This window comes from Gigantopelta aegis, chromosome 3 (assembly GCF_016097555.1).
Source record: "Gigantopelta aegis isolate Gae_Host chromosome 3, Gae_host_genome, whole genome shotgun sequence".
Lineage (NCBI taxonomy): Eukaryota > Metazoa > Mollusca > Gastropoda > Neomphalida > Peltospiridae > Gigantopelta > Gigantopelta aegis.
Genome location: NC_054701.1, coordinates 60,831,105 through 60,855,876, shown reverse-complemented (window position 1 = coordinate 60,855,876; position 24,772 = coordinate 60,831,105). Strand labels below are relative to the sequence as shown.

Genomic DNA, 24,772 nt, shown 5'->3' with positions numbered 1-24,772 from the left:
ATTTTAGCTAGAGTTCTTTTATAAGTATGACCCCACAGACATGATAGTGCACGATACCTCGGCTTTTGTTACACCAGTTGTGGAGCACTGGCTGGAATGAGAAATAGCCTAATGGGCACACCGACGGGAATCGATCCTAGGCCGACTGCGCATGAGATGAGCGCTTTACCACTGGGCTACGTCCCACCTCTAGTTAACTTCGGATACAGATAAATATTTTCGCGGATCGCTCTATATTGGACATGTATTGTACAGGTAGGCATGTTTACAGCGGATGGATGATGAGGAAATAGTGTTAAAAATACATTTTAAATTAATGGAACTGCCTAGTTTCTCAACTGTACCAAAATTTTCAAAATTCAGTCCACCTCAGACTGACCCCCTCCCCCTCTTCCAGCCCCAGATTTGGTCACTGGCGATGTCAGAGGCTAAGTCCGGGGTGGGCGTGCTTGAACCTCCGGGATAGGGGCACGTAAAAAGAGTTCCCTTCCATCCAGTAGCAATTAAAATTTCGTTTATAAGAACGACATGGCTGTAATTTAGGAAAATATAAATATATTGTACCTAACGTTTATAATGGATTGTTGTCTGCTGTAAGGCTATGTCAGGAAGTAGGTAATATTGATTTGTTTATCTCATTGTTTAAACAGAGACTCTGTGACAATTTACAGCAACAGTGGTTAGCTGATATAAATATATCTGCCTCATGTTATTATTACAAGCAATATAAATCTCGTTTGAATATCGAACGATACTTGCAACTTAATTTTGCGGTACATATCAAAAGGGCCTTGTCGAAGTTTAGATGCAATAACTTTGGATTAGCTGTAGACACTGGCAAATTTAACAATATAACTTATGAACAAAGATGGTGCCCTTTTTGTAGAAATAATGATGAGATATTTTTTTATTGAAGACCAACTACATGTATTACTCGAGTGTAAAAAGTATACGAACTTAAGAAAAAAGTTTCTTTTTTTATTTTATTAATAAATATTCGCATTTTCTACCTTCGATTATTTTTGTGAAGCTGATTTCATCTACAAATGAACTATTGCTGTACAATTTGTCATTGTTTTTATATCAGGTATTTGTAATAAGAAAGCTAAGTGATGATGTTTTGTAAGTTAACCACTTGCATGCGACAAAATATATATGGGTTTTTTGGTGTATTTTGGGCCTATGGCCTTAATACTGAAAAAACTTGTTGTTGTTGTAAGACACAACATTGAGCATTTAATGTTACATTTTACTGTGTACATGCTGAAAGACGTTTGTGGGTGACTCCTGCAAAAAGGGAGCAAAATTGAAGAAGGAAGTGCGTGGATGTGCTTTTTTTAACCTTTTTCTGGAAGAAGGGGAATAGGGATGGATAAATTTTAGTTTAGGCATTGGGAATCAAATACTTTAAAAATATTCTAAAATGTCTTCAGTAAAACTTCTTGTTGTAAATGCTGATGATTTTGGTTATGGAAAAGAGAGAAATGTCGGCATTGTTGAATGTTTTCTTAAAGGTGCCGTCACAAACACTTCCGTGATGATCAATGCACGTCACACAAGTCATGCTATTGCTGAAGCAAAGAAACACAATATTCCATTGGGTAGGCTTTATGACAAAAGTTCCTCTAGTTCTCCCAGAAGATTGTTGTACATTTTAAAATTATTTTATTCATTGAATGTTTTATAATTTAAAGTGTGTTTAATTTATACATGTAGCTGTTATGTAGTGTACAATACTTAATTAAAAACAAAACCCACAAAAGCTCAAAGATCCATGGCAGACAAATATTTGAAATACCGCACAATCATTTTGACATTGTTATGATTGTACATAATACATCATATGAATTTAAAGTGCACAGAGGTGATCTCTGTAGACCTAATTAAGGCATCTCCCATCCCAGTAAATCCCCCCCCCCCCCCCCCCCCAACCATTACCCTCTGGTCTCTCAGCACCCCCATGTTGTTTCCTCCCTATTATTAAAAATTAATAACAGTCTCTAACAACCATGACCCAGGCACTGGCCTGATCAAAACCACCACCTCATTGTCACATATATGCAGAGATGTCACCAACATGTTGCAAAATATTGTGAGCAATTATGACAACCAATCAGTGTTGGAATTATTACATGGAATTGCACAAAATCTCCAAATGTTGTCCAGGGCTCGACCTTAGCAGTAGCCCAGCATGTTTTGGCTAACAATTTCTCACTCAAGCTACCAGATATCTAAACCCAGTAGTCTGCTGGGCTACCAAAATATTTTTTCAAGTCCAGTTACTTCAGAATCAACAAAGATGCTTAATTCATCGCTGTCTGAAATCCTACCTTTCATTAGTCCAAGCACTCTGATGGTAAGAGAGCTAGATGGACATTTGGACAGTTATCATCGCTCTTTAGCCATCGGAGACTACCGGTAATCTATAGGTAGTAATGATACAGTAGGATTGCGATACGATACGTATCATGATATTCACCTCACGATATGTATCGCGATATTAAATTTACAATAAAAAATGCTTAATTGTTGGTCTAGAAAATTATTAATGTATTAATAATAGATCACAAACAATGTAAATAAATCCAGACTTATATTTGTGACGATTGCAAAGAAAAGAGCCACAAATGGTTCACAAATGTGTTTAATTATTTGTTTTAAAAAACATGGGCCTGATTTAATTCCATTTGAACCTGATCTGAACCTTATAAAGTTCTGGGATTACTTTGGTACTAATTTCTGTTCCGCTTTGGATTTGATATTTAGGCTTGAGCACATGCATGAATAAGCTCAACAAACCCAGCATTTTCAGCATCGGAATATAGTCGCAAATTATGTGCTATAAACTTGCATATGCTTTTTGTTATCGATCTGCGATCACAATTTAGTGGCAGTTTTGGAACAAATACTTTATTCAACGTTGCAGCTTTTTGCAAACATTTGATGTACTCTAGTCTGTTTTACGTTTCGTAGGATTAGGGGAGTCAAGCAATGATGGATGATGGCGAGTAATGTGTGATATATTTGTTGTGTTGCCATTGTAATTAATTACGGACTTGCATGTCTGACACACTGTTTTATTTTTACACACTTTTGTAATACTGTTCTCATAATAAATGGGAAACTTGAAAAAACGCCACACGGCAGACTTGTACTTCGCAAACGGATTTTCAAATTTGTCTGTGAAGAATGGCATGCTTTGCAAAGATGACGCACATTTCAAACAATTTGATAGGTGCTTGGTTCGAGCAAGCGTTTGGCCACAAACCTGGATATCAGCCAATCAAAATTAATTTAACTTAACACTATATACAGCTGTGCGTGGCCTGATTTCCGATAATGGTAACTGAAATGGAAACTAGGGCAAGATATGCAGTTTGCGTATGGTCATATTGAACTTAAATTTGACAAAATGTACATTTATTTCAAATAAATCGATACTTCAAATGACAAATATTGATTTTTAAAAACCGTAAGTATCGACAAAATAGTGATTTATCGATAAGTCGACATGTTGCGATATTCTCTCTACGATATGTAGAGAGAATATCGCAACATGTCGACTTATCGATAAATTGTTACATCCCTACTAATCTATATAAATTCTGCGCAGTTGCTGCCTACCAAACGGTAGTCAAAGATTCCCACTGTGACAACAATCCAATGTTTGGTGTTAAATGCCTTTACATCGATAATGTTCGAGTTCCTTTATAAAGAAAGAAAGAAATGTTTTATTTAACGACGCACTCAACACATTTTATTTACAGTTATATGGTGTCAGACAGATTTTGAGAGGAAACCCACTGTCGCCACTACATGGGCTACTCTTTCCGATTAGCAGCAAGGGATCTTTTATTTGCGCTTCCCACAGGCAGGATAGCACAAACCATGGATCACTGGTCGGTGGAAGTGATTTACTCCACCCATTGATTAGGGTTTGAAGTCGGGATCTGGATTAAAAATCCCATGCCTCGACTGGGATCCGAACCCAGTACCTAATAGTCTGTAGACCGATGGCCTACCACAACGCCACCGAGCCCGGTCCGAGTTCCTTTATAAAAAAAACATTTCACATATTATTCACTAATACACACACTACAAGAAGAAAGCCATCGGCAACTACGTATTTAACCCAAATATGATTAAAAGGGTGACTAAACTAAAACAATTTCCAGTGTGAGCCCTGAATATATAACATATCAAGAAAGTACTGCTGGTTATGTTACATTTATTGTATACATATGCAGCCAGTCAATATCTCTCGTTGACATTAAGTCTAATAACTTTAAAATGTAACCCTTTATGTTTTATAAATTGCAAAATCCATCAAGAAAATGTAAATTTTTGTGATTGAACAGCAATTTTTTTACAAGTATGACACTCATAAATGGTCATGGGTAACTGAAGTTGAGAATTGTACTTTTGTGGATCACATGGAACTGGAACTAACGGATCAAGGGCACATTAACAAAATGAAATGTTATTTAGTGCTTTTGTCATTTAACATTTCATCATTCTTACATAAAATTATGTTATTGACATTCAGTTATTGAATACAATATGTAATATGTAGATTGCTATATTTTCAGGTTTACACATGAACTTAACGGAGGGTCATCCAGTGAGTAAAGCTTCACAGGTTAAGTCTCTACTCAACAAAGATGGCTGTTTACTGTATAAAAATGAATTCTGGGAAAAGATGACTCAGGGACGACTTAACATGGATGAGGTTATTTTATTTTAGTCTGTTCAGAAAGAAATCCACAAGTGTTTTTATGTTCAATGATTTGCGACTACAACTACATATTATATATATATATATCTGCCCATGAATCAAATATTTCATCAAAATATTATTTCATAACTTGGGGTGAATGGGGTCCAGTTTGTAAATGACCAAACAAAGTATTATTGTTGAATTATGCCCTGTATTTATGCTCAGATATGTTAATTTGAGGATTTCATTTTTTATAAGTTTATTTTTTGGCATTGGATTGGTTTTGTTTATACAAATTGATTTTGATTTGTCACAAAATCTTATTATATACATTAATTGCTAGGCCTCTGAGAATTAAAATTTTGTGTAACCGATTTAGAGAATATGAAATTTGTATGATTGATGCAGAAATGAAACAATCGTTTTCGCAGTTTTCAGAGACTTGATTACCAAGGTTTTAGGGTACATAATTTTACCTATGGTACTCTGGTAAAAACTGCATCAGAACTGCAACATACTGCGATTGTCTCACTTGCCCCCAACCCCTCCCCTGAGTTCCACACACAGTGTTAAACATACTTAATCCTCTTAAAATATTACATATATATATTTTCTGGACTGAAATAGTAATGTTTTCTGAATTCATCTTTATATTGTGAAATTATCAAACATGTCGGGTCGAGATGTAGCCCAGTGGTAAAGCATTCGCTCGATGTGTGGCCAGTGTGGAATCGATCCCCGTCAGTGGGTCCATTGGGATATTTCTCGTTCCAGCCCATGCACCACAACTGGTATATCAAAGGCCGTGGTATGCACAACCCTGTCTGTGGGATGGTGCATATAAAAGATCCCTTGCTGCTAATCGAAAAGAGTAGCCCGTGAAATGGCGATAGTGGGTTTCCTCTCTCAATATTTGTGTGGTCCTGTCTCACGCCATATAACCGTAAATAAAATGTGTTGAGTGTGTCGTTAAATAAAATAAAAAATTCTTTTCTTTCTATCAAACATGTCCAACCATCATGCTGACTATGTTTTTGGTTTTTGCAGGTTAGAAGGGAGATGAGAGCTCAGGTGGAGTTGTTCATCAAACTCGCAGGCCACGCTCCGCAGCATGTTGATGGTCATCACCACATCAATGTGTTACCTGGTGAGTGACTTGTAATCCATTGAAATTCTTCCAAAATGGGGGATAGTGTGGCACAGTGCTCGTTTGAGATGTGAAGAGGTCATATAATTACGATCAGGCCCATCGGAATAGGAGGGAGCCTGGGGTTGCGGCCTGTTCCCGCCCACTTGAGGATAACAGTGTTTGTTTTGGGGTAGACTACTCTATATAACTAAAAATAAAAATGTGGCTCGTGTCCCCTACTAGAAGGTCTGGCCTCTCCACAAGAATACTCCCGAAATCATTTGCTTAAAGAAGGAAGGAAGGAAATGTGTTATTTAACGATGCACTCAACACATTTTATTTACGGTTATATAGCGTCAGACATATGGTTATGGACCACACAGATATTGAGAGAGGAAACCTGCTGTTGCCACTTCATGGGCTACTCTTTTCGATTAGCAGCAAGGGATCTTTATATGCACCATCCCATAGACAAGATAGCACATACCACGGCATATGATGTACCAGTCGTGATGCACTGGATGGAACGAGAAATAACCCAATGGACCCACTGACGGGGATTGATCCCAAATCGACCGAGCATCAAGCGAGCGCTTTACCACTGGGCTACGTCTCACCCCTTTAAAATGAACTTCAGATTTCAACTCTGCAAGGCTCAATGGATAGTACATGGCTGTTAACTGTCTGTCGTGAGATGGATTTCCGTCGTCAGAGAAATTGTGGAAATAATTTTTTCAGTCTTTTTTTTTTTTTTAAATGAGAATCACTTCGGCCGTTTTCGGTTTCCGTAATGTCAACCCGATTACTTCGGCCGTTTTCTTTGCCCCACTGACCCCCACTTTAGGTACCTATCAGATGGGTATAATCTACCATACATTTTGGGGCCAATGAACTCCCCTAACGTAAATTCCCAATCCAATATCAAACCTTTTCCCAATTACGACCCAACAGTTTCCCAATAAAGATTCCCAAAGTTGCTCTTATCGCGGATACTTGAACTCATAAAAATGTTTTAAAATTTAACTAAGTGTATATTTAAAAACAAAAAACTGACATCGAACAAGTTTCGTTTTGGTTTTCCGATCGATTACGAACACGTGATGAACAAGTCTGACCTGGATATGCAAATTAGTTTTATCCTGTTTTGATACAGTCAGTTGTGTCGTAGTTTTTAGTAATAATGCCTACATTGTCTGATATAATACAGTTTTGGTAGAAGAATACAACTTTTTGTTTTAATTCATCCATTTGCGTTAACACATATTTGGGATCTATCGCAACACGTCCAATCCGCTATTTACATAGTCCGAACGGACGTAGAAAGTAAAGTATTGACTTAATGTGCACCCTGCACTATCATTTGCTGTGCTATTTTAAGCAGACGATCTTATTTTATAAAAAGGTGTGTACATATGTTTCGTACTTTTTTTAAAAATATTTTATTATTATTATTTTATTTTTTTAAAATCATTTTTGGTATGGTTTTTGTAATTAAAAAAAAAAAGAAAAAAAGTTACTACAGTAGTTGTAAATTAAGTGAAAAAAAACCCACCTTTAATTTAAATGTGCTACTCACTCCCTTTGAAGTAATGGCCGTACCCGATGTCACATCATATGATGAACAGCACGTGCGAGTTTGAACACTGTTACAATGTAATAGTTCTGCTGGGAAATATTAGATTGCGTATTATAGATATTGAAACATAATAAAGTTGATCCGGTCAAATATAACATTTACAGACCAGCGGTATGTTACTTCTTTATTATTTACGATTGAATAATGGGATCATTCGAGAACTACGCAACGTGCACCAAGGAGAGTGGGAATTATGGGATGTGACAAAACGTAATTTTGGGGGGTGGGGGGGGGTGTTATTGTGCAACGTTAATTCATAAAGTAAAATGCAACCAGTCATTGCCATTTTATTTTAACATATATGTATTACTAAAGACCCCAAAGTAAAATATGACACGGTCACAAAACATTACAAGGGGAGAAGAGTATTGAAACTGCAAGATTTTGTGCTACGTATTGTTAAATGACACAAAGATCAACAAAGGACTATTCAACATTAGCGTAATGCAGTATCAGACATTGGCTTTTACCTCAATTTTTAATGACCCCCTCCCCCTCCCATAATGAATTTGCAATAACACAAGGGCCACCCGATGTAAATGTATTTGAATATTTGATTTGCCGTCCATCAGCTAGCGGTCAAGCCTAAATATCAGGTAATAATGCAAACTTTAAAAAAATGCCCGTACTGGGGCCGTAGCTTATGAAAGAACATCCCAGCAAATGTCAGCCTAATAGGACTATTTCCCAGTGGCGTAGTGTCATATCCCACTACACAAGTGCCCCCCCTCCCCAAATACAGAATCTTGCCTACGCCACTGCTATTTCCATTAATATAGGTTCACTGCAGGACCCATCAAATTAATGTTTTTGTCCAATAAAAAAAAAATAACAGGGTGTGGGATGGGAGAAATACATGTTTAAAGTGGACTACAATTGTCATATAAAACATTACCATTTTGAATGTCCTGTACCTTGAAATTTCAGTCACAACATTTTACTTTTGTTAACAGCCATGATAGTACATACTACGGCCTTTGATACACCAGTTGTGGAGCACTGGCTGGAACGAGAAATAGCCCAATGGGTCCACCGAAGGGGGTCGATCCTAGACTGACCGTGCATGAAGCGGAACGCTTTACCACTGGGCTATGTCCCGCCCCCTTGCTTAAAGATATCTTGCTGCTAATTATAAGTCAAGAGTAGCCTGTGTTTCGTCTCTCACCCCCACAGTGAAAGAAAGAAATGTTTTATTTAACGACGCACTCAACACATTTTATTTACGGTTATATGGCGTCGGACATATGGTTACGGACCACACAGATTTTGAGAGGAAACCCGCTGTCGCCACTACATGGGCTACTCTTTCCGATTAGCAGCAAGGGATCGTTTATTTGCACTTCCCACAGGCAGGATAGCACAAACCATGGCCTTTGTTGAACCAGTTATGGATCACTGGTCGGTGCAAGTGGTTTACACCTACCCATTGAGCCTTGCAGAGCACTCACTCAGGGTTTGGAGTCAGTATCTGGATTAAAAATCCCATGCCTCGACTGGGATTCGAACCCAGTACCTACCAGCCTGTAGACTGATGGCCTAACCCCACCACAGTGAAGATCAAACTTTTAGGTTTTCATGGGGAAAGTCGTGAGAATTACACAAATTCTTTAATCTTGTATGCAATATAAATTCTGCTAACTTTAGTATACTGTAACACAGGTTTTAAATTTCAACTTCTCCATCAGATAAAAAAACTATTTTTCATTTCAGGAATTTGTGAAGTGTTTTGTGAAGTTCTGCATGAGTACAATATCAAAACGACTAGACTTCCCATTGAAGTTGGATTTGAAGACTGGATCGTCCAGGAGGATTCCTCTTACAGCTTTTTAGCAAAGGTCAATAAAGAAGCAAAATGTGCAAAAGAGATCTTTCGTTTGCATGGAATTGGGTAATAGGATTTAACGCTCTGTTACTTCTAAATTTCTCATGTCATCCTGACCATGTAAGCTGTAGCAGCGTTTGCGAGGATTATGGAAGTCATGCTAAAGAGTAATTAATAAAGTTTGGAATGTTGTAAATATTTTTATCTTGGTCATGATAAGTCTTTAAAACAGAAAATTGGCTTTGTGTGGCACTAGCCTCGGTGATGTCATAGTTAAGGCATCGGACATAAACTGGATTTGCAGCCCGGTACTGGTTCCCACCCAGAGCAGGTTTTAACAACTCGGTGGGTAGATGTAAGACCACTACACCGATTTATCTCTCACTAACCACTGTGACAGGCAGCCAAGATAGCTGAAGTGTGTGCTTAAAACTTAATTTGATATAAACACGAAATTAAGTAGAAACAAACAATTTCTAATTGTTATACAAAGTGGCCACAGCATTTAATCTTTTGATAATAAAACTTTCCTTAAATTAACCACATTTTAATAATTTTCAAGGAAATACTCTACATATTTTAAAATTGGCTAACCAAATTTTGTTCTAGTGCGAGCACTGATAACAGCATATTCTGGATGGGACAACAAAAAAACCCACTTATGAAATGGTCCTGTAAAGCAACATACATGGGCAGCAAGTTTCACTTAAACTGTGTACACATGCATGTGTGTGTGTGGATTAAACTTTGACATGCTCATATCCACTGAAGATTCAGGCATGTCCACATCAGGTCCAGTTCACCAGGGGTAGGGTGGGTATTAATCATGGAAAAAGCAGGGTGAAAAGAGCATTTATTCAGACATAGTTTGTGCAATTAAGAACAGTCGAAATCAAATAATACTTATGTATGGTCATTTTCCAAATTTAAACATGTTCTCTTTTTTTCTTTCTTTTTTCAAACTTAAGGTGTTAAATGTACTATCATGTGTGAGGTTTTCTTTTTACAATTTTTGTTGTTGTTGAAATGAAAAAAAACAAGCAATGAAAGCATGCTGTTGAAATTTAAAACAAATCGTACAACTTAAAATGGTGTCGAAAATTTTCACAAAGAAATAAATTTAAAGCGTCCAACACTGATAAATAATTTAGAATTGATAATCATGCATTTCTTATTAATTCTTTCAGAACATCTGACACATTCGTTGGCCTGAGTACGATGGGCAGTGATATGACTATTCCTCGACTGAAGAACGTGTTGTCACAGGCCTTTCAGACACTTGGTGATGAAACGGATGATGACCCCAACACTGAACACCAGCCAACACGGACCTGCGAGCTGATGGTTCATCCTGGATTCATCACCGGGGACGATGGAGGCTGTTTAGGAGTAGGACCAGATGACTTTTCACAGAGCAACGATCGGGAACACGAAATGCAAATACTGCAGTCAGAAGAGATGATGGAATTCTATAGCAACAATAATATCCAACTTGTGCCTTTCAGCCATAAAGCTTTTCATATAGAGCAGTAAATTTATTGTGCCAAATATCTATACTATAGGTGCAGAATATTTTTAGCCAATTTTTAAGTGCCATTTCTTACTTGCAATTTATCAAAGTTGTTATCCCAATTGTTGAACCGTTATTGGTTGATATTTCTCTTGGCATCACGTAACGCACATCACTGGTGACGGTTATTTTCATTTTTATATTTAGTTTTATTAAGTATTGTAAAGCCAAAGAATGTAAAACTACAGTATTTTTACTTCTTAGTAGTTAAGATTTATCTATTATTTTATATCGGTTGTTGAACCTTTTTCATTTTTGATTTATCACTTGGTGTGAGAGGTATCATGTATCGTCATCATGGGTGATTGTCATTTTTATTTTAATCCTTAATTTTATTGTTACATTAAATTATATTATCAAAAAGTTGAGATCAAACTGAATGTAAAGGATTATTTTTATTTAAATTTTTAGTTATTATTAATTTTATTAAATGTATCTTACCAGTTGTTGAACCTTTTTTGCTTGGTTTATCACATCGCTTGATAGGCGTCGTCTACCTCACTCATTGGTGATTGACATTTTTATTTAATACTTATTTTTATTGTTATATTAAACTATATAGTTATATAATCAAAACGTTGAGATCAAACTATTAAAAATATATCTATTTTAAAGTTATATTTTATTGATAATATTTTTGTTTAAGTCAGCGAACAATATAAAACATTTTGTTTTATTAGGACATCACAAAAAATCATGCCCGTGAAGTAGATGAAAACTTGGTGTATGTGGCCTTTCTACTCTCCCTTGAGCTGATGGGTGCACTCATGTGGTGTTGGAACTGGTACTAAAATGAAAACAAATGTTGCTGACAAATTTGCTGTTTTCATGTAACTCATCGGTCATTGGAATCTAGTCATATTGAACACAACTCTGTGTTTACCTAGCATCCAAGCACATTATAATTTTATATATGCAAATATACATGGGATCAATTAATTTGTAGTTATTTATTACATATGAACGTAAAAATTGTGAAATATGGCACTGTTGATAAAGCACTTTCAGTATGGTTACAAACCACTATACTTTTGTAAAGCTGTACTATATAAATATGGATCAGCTTCATACATAGAAAGATTGCATTTTTGCAAAAGCACTTTTCAGTGAAATAACATACAGAATATTAGCATAGGTAGACCATCAACATTGTTAGCTACAGCTATTTTGTTTGTAAATATGTTTCTGGGACCACTTCTAAACTATATACAGAAGTGTGAACTGCATTCTCTCAACAGCAAAAATGGAAAAAAATTCCATTCGACTATATTAAGTTACCACACCGACAAATGGGCAACATTGGTGTTCTGCCATAAAGAAATTAAATTTGTTTAATACATAATTTCAGAGGAATTAAAGATTGTTAACTTACTAAAGGCAGAGTCACACATTTGCTATCATGTGTCATTTTGAAAACATTTTAAACAGCTAGTGTTTGTAAAACAGTTATTTTATTGATTTATGGCTTATTTGCATGGCCCAGTGTATAATGTATATACAGTTGAATCCCATTGGCTCGAACCCCGTCGGTGCTCAAGAAAGTGTTCGACCCATTGAGTAGTTCGGCTGAACCATTCGGTCAACATCTGATATTTCCGTAACATCATTTAGAAAGTTGAATTTGATACATATTATTTTGGTAACTGCAAACTTAAAAATTTCATCAAGGATTTATTACAAATGTGTGGTTGCTGAAGTGATGACAGCTGAGTAATTGTTTCATTTAAAACTGGTCATGTAGACGTGTTTAGAGTAATGCTTCACGACGAGGCCGTTTTGTGCACTAGGCTAATAGGAACAGGTACTGTTAACACTAGCTGTACTTGAAAGATCATTACCGATAGGCGCTTAACATACAACATGACAGGTATGGTAAAGAAAGGATTGCATGGCTATTGTTGCAATTATCCGATTCATCTATAGCTCATTCCACCTAAATCATTAATCCGAAAGTTGTAATAACCAACTGCGCAAGCACAGCAATTGTTGGTCCTTTTCAATGGTTTTCCATTTGGTGGATCACCAGTTCGAGGGAAATATAGCTAATAACACAGACGAGACCGATAATTTAGTCCGAGCAAAGGCTTATAGTCGACCCTGGGCGTGTTCGACCCACCATCAGTTAATGTAAGGGTTTACCGAACAAAAAACTCGGGACTTCGTTTTTGGTTTGAGCGTTTAGGTGTAATCGACCCTTCCGAGGTTGAGCCAATGGGATTCTACTGTATTTTGTTTGGCTATTGAGTAGATCATCTGTGCAACACCACCTTTAATAAAGAAATAACCTTGTAATCCAGTTATTACTTTTGGAATAGACAAATAAAAATAATATGTGGTTCACATTTGGTGAATAGATGTTCCTATTACAAACATGAAATGTGTAACTCTTTCCTCTACTCTAAAATTGCTCACAGGTCATTCAAACCTTAAAATGATTAATACCATGTGTAATGTGAAATACATTTGCTCAAACTATTTCAATCAAATATTAAAACATTTAAATGTATGAAATATGTGTAATGTTTACCAATGGTGTAATTAAATTGTCATTAATTCATTTCATCTTATTTTCATGCTTATATCCAATTAAGGTTCAAACACACTGTTCTGGGCACACACTTCAACTATCTGGGCTGTCTGTCCACCACAGTGGGTTACTTGTTAGTGGTTAGTGAGAGAAGAGGGTGTAGTGGTTTTACACCTACCCATTGAGTTGTTAAAACTCTCTGGGTGAGAGACTGTACCGGGCTGCGATCCCAGTACCTACCTAAAATGTGGTTTATATTTGTTTTTATGTTAATTTTGTAGCCAAGTTGGTACTACAGAACTGGATATATAGTATAAACCCTATAGTCAGGTTATCTACAAACGCTACCATCGAGATGGCCCAACAATCAAATGAAAAGGGCACATTGTAATTTACAGTGTTCGAATTTAATGGATGCCCAATCACCCCGGGTAAATGAAAATAATCAATGACATAGCCAGCATGAGGCAGACGAGGTGCTTACCTCATCTGGAATTTCCCCAGATTTATTTTATTTTTCCCCTGGCACTGATATTTATTTTACAGGTCTGGGTTTGTCTCAGCGTTTTTTCCTCTCTGGCTATGCCCCAGATAAAGGCAGACAGTTTAAATTCCTGTCAAGTTGCCAACCTGACAACAGAAATCAAAACATTAAAGTTAGTATATTGCATCAGAATCAAAAAAAATTAATGTTGGTGTCAGTTTTTAGTGAATGCAGCCATCTTTGTTTATCAGAACATGCTTTTATAATTTTATCCTTATAGCTTAATATTAATTTGAACTGCAGAGCGTTTCATGATCTTAACATGTGCCTAATTTGTGATATCTGACATTGTGGCTTATGTTTTATATGTGTCAGTCACAGTGGAATGGCCGACAGTGAAGTGTTAAAATCTTATTTTTTATTAACGGTCACAATGGAATGATTAAAATTGAAAGCATACCATTTTTATTGAATGGCATTACGATTTATGTTTAATGTTTCAAATATATAATTATGTTTTCATATGATATGCATTATTTTGTAAAATATTGGCAAGTGACAAACACACAGGCTAGGCAAAGTATTTACAGCCTAAATGACAACTCTGATACAAATATACTGATGGAAAGCAACAAGAAATAATGACTGCATCAAAAATCAATTCATATTGTCAGAAGTTGACTGGGAACATATAAACAGCTCATTCAACACTACCGACTTCAATCCCACATTACAACTTACTAGTAGTGAATTAAATAATGTCTACAATTTCATGTGTTCCCTTATTTCTTTCCATCAGTATATCTTTGTTAGTCCTGATATTCAGTCTGGATCCAAAGAATCATAATTTAAAATAATAAAGGCAAATAACTTCATTTGACCAGACACTGTTAAAATAACACAACTTTTAAAACTGTAAATTTGATTAATATTGGGACTTTTTTTTTTTTTTTTCTTTTCTTTTTTTTCCTGTGAATACATATAATTGTGCGTTTTCTTGATGTGTAAATTTTGCACCCCCCCCCCCAAAATGCACACTTGTAAATTTTGCATGAGTGCAAAAAAAAAGCAAAATGTATATATGCACACATTTGTTTCTTGGTTTATAGTAATAAACAGAAGTAATGTGCAAGTAGTGGTCAATCATGCAAGTAACACAAATCCAAAATTGCTGCAATTTAGGCAGATTTATTTCACATCAAACTCTACAATTAGAAAATAATTTTAGTCCAAGGCTGAAATAGTATTTACTTGTGGGTTTATACCATTTCATTGTTTTAACTTTTACCTGCTAAGGTGCCGGTTCATATTGTAGGTGGGGGTTTTCTTTAATATTCCAACAAATAATTTTTTTTAATTTGTAGTAATGATGAAGTTGTTTAGTTTTATGTCTTACAAGAATAGAGCTATTTTTTTAGTGCTTATGATCAGTTTTGTTTCTCTGATGTATAAATAAAGATAAAAGTGGGTTATCAAAAAAAAAAAAGCGAAATTTTTATTTTGGTGGTTGGGTACTGAATTTAGCCCTATGGTTAGGGTTGCACAATTCTCTATAATGATGGGTCCCATTCAGAATGTATGCAAAGAATCGGCAAACGTCATATCTCTTTTGGATGAAGAATGTGGAAACTTTTTGAAAACCCCCGAAACACTATACAGATAATTAAAAATCCAGAAATCTTTCATCTTTGATGAACAAGTTTTCAAAATTTTTTGCTTCCGTAGCTTAAAATAAAAATAGTTCAAGTTTTGGTATAAATAAGACAGTTACAAACTGGGTTGCAATTAACCTCAGCCCTTGGGTTGGAATTGCCATATCTATAGGCCCCTACTTGACAGAATCTTTTGTGAAATACTCATATTTTTTATGAAGTAGAATTAATGGGTATCTAACCCAAAGGAGACCAAAACTTATTCAAAAGTGAAGACACTTTTGTCCATTATTGAATTTGCCAATACAAACTGGATAGAGTCGCTTTTGTTTTGGCTTGTTATAGGACCACATGCTCACAATATTTATCAATGGCAGCATCTCCCTTTTAATGCAATAACATAACCCAATTATTTTGAACAAGTTCAATGACGGCCAGGACATCTTCCTTGAAATGTTCTTGTTTATACATAAGGTAAAGTTTTGAAATTTAAAAGCATTTTTTTGAGGAAAAACTATCAAATCTATGTTGAAAACAGTCTTAATAGTATGTATTTTGTTGGTGCTGTCGTAACAAGTACTTTTATTTAGTGAAAGTGGGATACATTTTATTAACTGAATGAATTAATGTGTTTGTCATACATTTTTTTTTAATTATCATTATAAAAATAGATTTGCCTAAAGTGGTTTTTGGGGTTTTTTAAAAATATTTTAAACACTAAAATGAATATTTTCCAATAGTGCCATAGCTAAGGGTCGTTAAACAAAACAAAACTTCTTTTTTTGTTAGTAGCTAAAATGACTTGTTGGGAATATATTAACAATGATAGCAAACTCAGGGAAGTCTGTTTAATTTTAACAACTAAAAAATCTTTATCTGTTTTACTTGATTTTAAAAATATTACTACATATACATGTATATGATTGTTTTGTGTTGAACATAGTGGCAACTTATGACTAGATTTATCTCTATATTTTCAGTCATTGACCAAAAATAAGATTTTTTAACATGGAACTACTTTTACACTAGTTATGATCAATAAGAAAATGTTGTATTGTTCAAAGTTACTTATTATTTTATTTCCAGTCAATGGTTTTGATTTTTAAAAAACATTTTGAAAACAATTTTTATTTTAAAAATAACAAATAGTTATTGTTGACGATAAGGCATTCAACACGCGAGCCTACTACACTAGAAAACTGTAAAGTTGGGTAATAAAATGATTAATTTCATTAATTTTTCGAATTATATAGGGATTGCAGGATAAATAAAATAACCAATTTCTGTTTTTCAATATCAGCTTTATCTTGCTTAGGTCGAATACCATTTAGTGGAACCTCGTGGCATTAGACATTATAACCGTCACAGGATAAAGTGGATATCATAACACAATAACTGGTTATTCGCTCTATGAGGCAGTATTTTTTTGTTTCAAATTACTGTTAATGGGAAGCATTTTGTTCATTTGACAAGAGAGATATCTTGTTAAACCAGTGTATTTACAGTGGTGACTGGACAAAATGTGTTCGTGTAAACACACACCAGATGTGACCAGTTGTTGTCTAGCTGGAATTGTGATATCAATCTTACTATAGTTTACATGTAAATTTCAGTGAGTAGCTTAAACTATACTTGACACTGTACTTGCATTTCTATTAAAATGAAACCTTTCAATGCTTTTGCAGGGAGGTTTCTGGTGAAAGTGGAAAGTGTTTGTCTTTATTTATATTTTCGGCTCTAAGCTGTTGTTTGCCAATGGGAATTGAAGATGGCATGGTTAAATATATTTCATAATATACTGTTCAAAATAAGTAGGGGATATTAAAATAAATAACACACTATAATAGAGATGTTTTAATATTTGTTGCAATAGTAATTAGTGGCAAAACAAAAACATGTGACAAGTTATCGACTCAGAAAAGCAACAATTAAGTGTCGTTATTTTGAAAGTGAAGCTTTTTCTTTCATGCACTAATAAGGGTTAAAGCCCTGCAGTTCACCTGATCAAACATCCAGTAGTATTTTAGGGATCCTGTCCTATTCCTGGAGCCTGGCACCTAACTCTGCCAAATTGGTCGGATGATGTCGACTGTTTCAGAGACTTCCAATGATGTTCCAAAACGTGTTCAATAGGTGAAAGGTATGGTTGTATGTCGACTGTTTCAGAGACTTCCAATGATGTTCCAAAACGTGTTCAATAGGTGAAAGGTATGGTTGTATGTCAACTGTTTCAGAGACTTCCAATGATGTTCCAAAACGTGTTCAATAGGTGAAAGGTATGGTTGTATGTCGACTGTTTCAGAGACTTCCAATGATGTTCCAAAACGTGTTCAATAGGTGAAAGGTATGGTTGTATGTCGACTGTTTCAGAGACTTCCAATGATGTTCCAAAACGTGTTCAATAGGTGAAAGGTATGGTTGTATGAAGATGTTAAGTAAAAGTTTGTTTTATTTAACACCACCACCACTCATTTTAATTTTCCATATCCAGTTCAGTCATAGAGAGTACCAATGAGGTACATGACACGCCCATCAGGAGTTTGATGGAAAACCATATGATGTTCAGAATATAGACAAATTATTTTATTTATTTGTATCACAGAGACCTAGTAATTCTATGTGACACACCACCATCCTAAGTTGTTCTTACATGTGAGGTTCGATGGTCCTTATGCAAGATATAGTCCAGACAAGAATTTACTGTTAAATGCAGTATACCGGTGAAAAGTAGGTCACAGTGATCTAGTAATAGTAGGCAACACACCGCCATCCCAAGTTGTTGCTACATGTGAGGTTTGATGATCCTGTATGCAAGATGTGGTCCGGACAAGGATTTACGGTTATGTGCAGTAGACCGGTGAAAAGTAGGTCACAATGATCTAGTAATAGTATGCGACAAACCGCCATCCCAAGTTGTTGCTACATGTGAGGTTTGATGATCCTGTATGCAAGATGTGGTCCGGACAAGGATTTACTGTTATGTGCAGTAGACCGGTGAAAAGTAGGTCACAATGATCTAGTAATAGTATGCGACAAACCGCCATCATAAGTTGTTGCTACATGTGAGGTTTGATGATCCTTTATGCATCTGTATGTAAGATATGGTCTGGACAAGAAAAAGTTAACAGACGGACGTACATACGGACACCATACGACCGATCATAGACGGGCATATAAAAACAACTAATTTCAATAGATCTTTAGTTGAATACCCAAAAATCATTGTGGTTAACAATGCATAATTTTTGTTTTCTTTAATCTAGAAATTTATGTACACATAAATCAACAACATACAAAATGTTTTAAAATAAATCTTGTTCTGCTTTTGTGTGCATGTTTTACCAGGGTTTTTGGCTTTTTTTTGTTAACGTAACACCAACTATCAAGAAAACCAGAATCCAGGAGGAAGGTAGCCATCTGGTTGCTGTGGTGCCATTCTGTTCTTCAAGTTCTTTAGAAGAGTTTCCAGAAAGTTTTCTAGTCTAGCAACAGGTCCACCTGTGGCTGCAATGTTCTTCATCTTCGGCAGAAGGTCTTTGTACAGGAGATACACGAGTTTCACAAACTGCATTTTGTAGTTGCCGAACAGGTCATGTCCGGTCACCTGTAGCAGATCAAAGGTCATGGTAGCAGTGATGTCGGGCTGTGGGTCCATGTTCAGAATGCGTGTCAGCCAGATCCAGGCGTGCTCTATTCCGTGAGGGTGAGGCTGGTTCGTCTTGGGAGGGGAGGAAATCAGAATGGCAGCATAAAGTCTCATCAGTCCCGACATCCTCTTGAGGAACTTGTCCTGTGCTTCAATGCTGCCGCCTTCGACTTTGTAACCAAGAACTCTGCAAAGTAAAAGTGAAGTTAAAATCTAACTGGGGGAAAACAGAATTAAACATTTTTTGTAAATGTTTGATAATTTATCTGTAGTTGAAGTCTGAAAAAACCCAACGCTATTATTTCCATTACGGGGGGAATGATCCTATATCACATCACACATCAGGTGAGTTATTTACTTCTGATCTACACCATCCCAACCTTGCTTAGTGAAAGTTAAAATGGAGAAAACTTGGGAGTGTTTTCTCTTTTATAGATACATCACCTGTCCTCAAACTAATGCATATTCCCCTAAGGATGGTAATCTGGTTCGAATATCCCAACCGTCAATGGGATGGCCTAAAATTCTTCTACTGTGCACCCCTTCCTGTTCCGGTCACGTGACTGTAACTTCCTTCGTTTTCATGAGCGGAATATGCACTAGTTTGAGGACAGGTGATGTTGAAAAGAAAGTTTGTTCTGTTTAATGACACCACTAGAGCACATTGGTTTATTAATCATCGGCTACTGGATGTCAAACATTTGGATATTTTGTACACAAAGTCTTAGAGGATGCTTGCAACATTTTTCCATTACTATTAGCAGCATGGGATCTTTTATGTGCACTTTCCCAGATAGGACAGCACATACCATGGCCTTTGATATACCAATTGTGGGGCACTGCTTGGGACAGGAAAAAAAATCCAATTAGAGAATAGGTATTTTACCGAGGAGTTAGATCCCCCACCCCACTTCTTGCTTATTGAAGGAAGGAAAGAAATATTTTATTTAACGATGCACTCAACACATTTTATTTACGGTTACATGGCATCAAACATATGGTTAAGGACCACACAGATATTGAGAGAGGAAACCCGCTGTCGCTACTTCAGGGGCTACTCTTTTCAATTAGCAGCAAGGGATCTTTTATATGTACCATCCCACAGACAGGGTAGTACATACCATGGCCTTTGAAGCACCATTCGTGGTGCACTGGCTGGAACGAGAAATAGCCCAATGGGCCCACCAACGGGGATCGATCCCAGACCGACCCGACCATGCATCGGGCGGATGCTTTACCACTGGGCTACGTCTCGCCCCCTCTTGCTTATTGAATGTAAGCATCTATGCTCAATATTTCCCTTAATAATGTCACCATAAATTGTGTGTAATGAAAATGCCCAAACCAAATAGTTGATGAAATGTATTGATTGCCAGCTTATTTAAGCTTGCGTGTGGTGTTACTGTTCTGGAGGTGACTATGCGAATGTTCAGTTTAAAACATGTATAAGACAGTTGCTTTGAAAGTACCACAAGATATAACAAATAACATCTGATGTCAACATGGACATTTTTACTTTTTTTGTTTAAAGTAAGTGGTGACAATTAAACCGAACCTGTGGTACTGTTCCAGGGTCATGCCATCCTGCCGTGGCATGTAATACGGGATAATGTAAGGGCAGGAAACATAGAAGTGATGCAGCAACATTTTGCCGAGGTCAGCGTGTTCCTGCCAGAGACCGACTGCTACCATGGCAATGGAGAAAGCTGATTCATGATTGGATGTCACTTGCTCCTCTGCCTTTTTCTATAACAGAAACAACAAACAAAACCAATGTAAATACATGTACTTAATATTAACAAGAGTACGGTGAGGTACATGATAAGCCTGTCAGGAGTGGGATGAAAAGAAGGTCGCAGTGACTTAGTAATGGTAAGGGACACACCGCCAACCCAAGTTGTACTTGCATGCAAGGTTTGATGATCCTATATGAATTAATACGGAAGATATACATGTATATATATATAGCCTGGACAAGGATTTCCCTCAATGTGCAGTAATGTGTGAAAAGTAGGTTGTGATGACCTAGTTATGGTTCATGACACACTGCCATCCCAAGTTGTACTTGCATGCAAGGTTTGATGATCCTATATGAATTAATACGGAAGATATATATATATATAGCCTGGACAAGGATTTCCCTTAATGTGCAGTAATGTGTGAAAAGTAGGTTGTGATGACCTAGTTATGGTTCATGACACACAACCATCCCAAGTTGTACTTGCATGCAAGGTTTGATGATCCTATATAAATTGATAAGAAAGATATGCCCTGACGGACAGAAATGGGCAGAATTTTGAAAATAGCAATTAGTAAAAACCTTAATAGATTAAATAAAAAAAATAAAAAGGTTACAAGCCAAAAATAAAAAAGAATTGACTGCTTGGCCGAATATTTATATAATTTGGAGCATTTTAGAAGGACAGTCCAAAATTAAATAAGAGAAAGAAGAGAGGATCGGACTATTTAATAATATTTTTAAAAGTTTAAAGTCCGATCGATATGTCCACGCGAGTGGCCTCGTTAAGGCCGTTTGAGTGCACAGCTTAAAGGGACGAGATGGGTTGCATCCCGTCAAGAAAACCCCTAGATTGACAGTCGATAGACGTTGAAGGTGTAGTGCTGTGCTGAAATACAGATCTTGAGAAGCCGGATCCGTCTGAACGAGAGAGTATCATACTAGGGTATAGTCCAGTTGTCATGGGTTGGTATAGTGGTGCGGACGGGCCCGACTCCAAGGATACGAGATGGTATCACTATAAAGCAAGGTAAAGTCTAGAAAAAGAGTAGTAGGGGCCGACCCTGCTTCCTATTTCTTCTTAGAGTGGGGCGGTCAATCTTCCAGTGCTGCTAGGACAGGCTCGGACATGTAGAGACTAAACGCAAACAACCGTGACGTTCTGCAGAATGGCCGTCATACGAGCACGAAAAAAACAAGTCGACAGTCAGACGGAGAAATGACATGGAGGCAAGGAATCTCGCTAAAAAAGAATCCAACCTGGTGGTGCAGGCTGTCGAAATGAGAAGCGTTCCAGCGTTCAATCAGTTACAATGGCCGCATACATCCCAGTAGAAAACTTCATTTCGCTGACAAAAACAACGAAATGAAGGACCCCCCAAGTCGAGCACATGAAAGCACATGTAGTGTGCACAAGCGAAACAAACACGTCTTACCGCGTGGAGCTCCAGACTGGGAATCACTTCATGGGTTACTCTTATCGGTTAGCAGCAAGGGATCTTTTATACGCACCATCCCACAGAAAAGGTAGTACATACTACGGCCTTTGATATACCAGTCGTAGGTGCACTGGCTGGAATGAGAAATAGCCCAATGGGCCCACCGACGAGGTTCGATCCCAGACCAACCGTGCATCGAGTGAGCGCTTTACCACTGGGCTACATCCCACCCCCATACCTAATAGCTGCTGTGAAACTTGTTCTGCGCGATTCATTCTGTTAATTTCATTTTAGTATTTAAACATGTCATTAGTAATGGATGAAAACTATTACTGTTACTTCTACAGAATATATAGAATTTGGACGAAAATTTGGTGGATTTTCTGTTACTAATTCAATTATTTGCTCCATCATTTCACTTGTGAATTCACACATGATTGAAGATGAAGTGGAGGATGCTCCGTGTATGCTGGGTTTTTTTTCCGCGCTATCAGCACCCGCGCCAATGGAAATGCTAAAATATTAATGAACTGTATAGTTTTTTTCGGCTACCGCATGTCGTTAGCAGCTTATGCAAATTAGCCCTTACCGACTTTTGTATATCCTAAGTTCAAGGGCTATAACGCTTATAAAAAAATCAGTAAATCACCATAAAAATCAAATTTGATTGGTAACAGTACATGATAAAGTTTTACACAAAATTTTAGCTCAATATCTTGAGGCATTACAAAAAAAAAAGAGTCTGAAAAACAAATTATTATTTTTTAAAGTTCAAGAGCCATAACTCTGCAAAACTGGGTAAATCACCATAAAAGTCAAACGATCTGTAACAATACATTATAAACCTATATACAAAATGTCAGCTCAATATCTGGAACAATTATGAAAAAAAAAGGTCCAGAAAATATGTGACAGACAGACAAGACTGACAGAGATAAAACCTATAGTCTCAACCAGTTGGACCAGTAGGGGTACTAATAAATAAATATTTTTAAATGTATACTTTAATTCTTTTGTTTTTTAAATATACTTTAAATACATTCTGACAGTACCCATTCTGTACTAATGCTTATGATTTACAGCAGTAGGATGGTTAAGGAAGAAAGGAAAGGAAGGAAATGTTTTATTTAACGATGCACTCAACACATTTTATTTACGGTTATATGGCGTCAGACATATGGTTAAGGACCACACAGATATTCAGGGAGGAAACCTGCTGTCACCACTTCATGGTCTACTCTTTTCGATTAGCAGCAAGGGATCTTTTATATGTACCATCTCACAGACAGGATAGTACACATACCACGGGCTTTGTTACACCAGTTGTGGAGCACTGGCTGGAATGAGAAATAGCCCAGTGGGTCCACCGACAGAGATCGATCCTAGATCAACCGTGCATCAAGCGAACACATTACCACTGGGCTATGTCCTGCCCTAGGATGGTTAAGTGAAAAAAACAAAAAAAAAAACACACACAAAAAAACAAAAAACAAAAAACAACAAAAAAACAACAAAAAAACAAAACAAAACATACCACTATCATTTTAGCAATGAGGTGTTTACAGAAAAGCAGGCCTTCTGGGACTTCTTTGGCTGATACGTGTTTCCCTGAGACCTCCACCTGGCTACCACTCAACAGGTGAAGGAGTTTCTGAATCTGAGAGCGCAGGTGAGTTCCGCTCTGTGGTGCGATGGCATTGACGGGAACATTCACGGCTTTCTGCAGGCTGAACTTGTACTTTTTCATCTGATATGTACAAAGATTTTTAAAAAAGAAAGAAAAAGATGTCAAATAAAATGTGGATAAAATAACTATGTTACTGATATGTGAACATAACTATTAAATAAAAAAAAATATATATATACTCTTCAAAAAAAGAAACGCAAAAGGGTACAAATGGGTTATAACTCCGATTTTATGTTTCCTACCGGTTCATGCTTTGTGAATATAAGGTCATTGCATGTCCCAAACACATTCCCATGGTTACATTCGATAAAACGCAGCTACTGTACAATAAAGTTCCAAAATGTGAATATTCGCAAAAACGCAGCCACGTGCAAACCATGTCACCACTGCACGTGCGTTGTCTGCACGTGTAACATGAACACCGACAGTATAAAAGTGCAGGGTGTTCGCTTGCCTGGCCTCTGTATCTGGCCGACAGTTGACAATCCAGGACATGCCACGTCTCAGTGAACCGCAGAGAAACAATGCCATCGGCCGACTAGACGCAGGCGAATCCAGAACGGCCGTTGCCAGGGCATTCCATGTGTCCCCAAGCACCATCTCCAGACTGTGGGACCGTTACCAGCAACATGGATCAACACGTGACCTCCCTAGATCCGGTCGACCACGGGTCACTACCCCCGGGCAGGACCGCTACATCCGGGTACGCCACCTTTGGGAACGAT

The 24,772-nt window shown here is 36.9% G+C and overlaps 2 protein-coding genes across 2 annotated transcripts in view; one reads left to right on the top strand and one right to left on the bottom strand.

Annotated features, from left to right (window-relative positions):
- The first annotated feature begins 1,377 nt into the window (after window positions 1-1,377).
- LOC121368366 (carbohydrate deacetylase-like) lies at window positions 1,378-12,480 on the top strand. Its single transcript, XM_041493060.1, has 5 exons — window positions 1,378-1,601; window positions 4,590-4,729; window positions 5,765-5,864; window positions 9,193-9,370; window positions 10,492-12,480. The coding sequence occupies exons 1-5, from the start codon at window positions 1,424-1,426 to the stop codon at window positions 10,835-10,837; spliced, it is 942 nt and encodes a 313-aa protein (XP_041348994.1). The 5' UTR covers window positions 1,378-1,423; the 3' UTR covers window positions 10,838-12,480.
- Window positions 12,481-18,736: 6,256 nt separating this feature from the next.
- LOC121368365 (nucleoporin GLE1-like) overlaps window positions 18,737-24,772 on the bottom strand; it is a 32,897-nt gene continuing 26,861 nt past the window's right edge. Inside the window, exons 11-13 of the mRNA XM_041493059.1 lie at window positions 23,895-24,107; window positions 20,739-20,929; window positions 18,737-19,370 (exon numbers count right to left, since the gene is read on the bottom strand). Coding sequence (XP_041348993.1) covers window positions 18,920-19,370; window positions 20,739-20,929; window positions 23,895-24,107 — 855 coding nt within the window. The 3' untranslated portion in view covers window positions 18,737-18,919. The remainder of the gene's footprint in view (window positions 19,371-20,738; window positions 20,930-23,894; window positions 24,108-24,772) is intronic.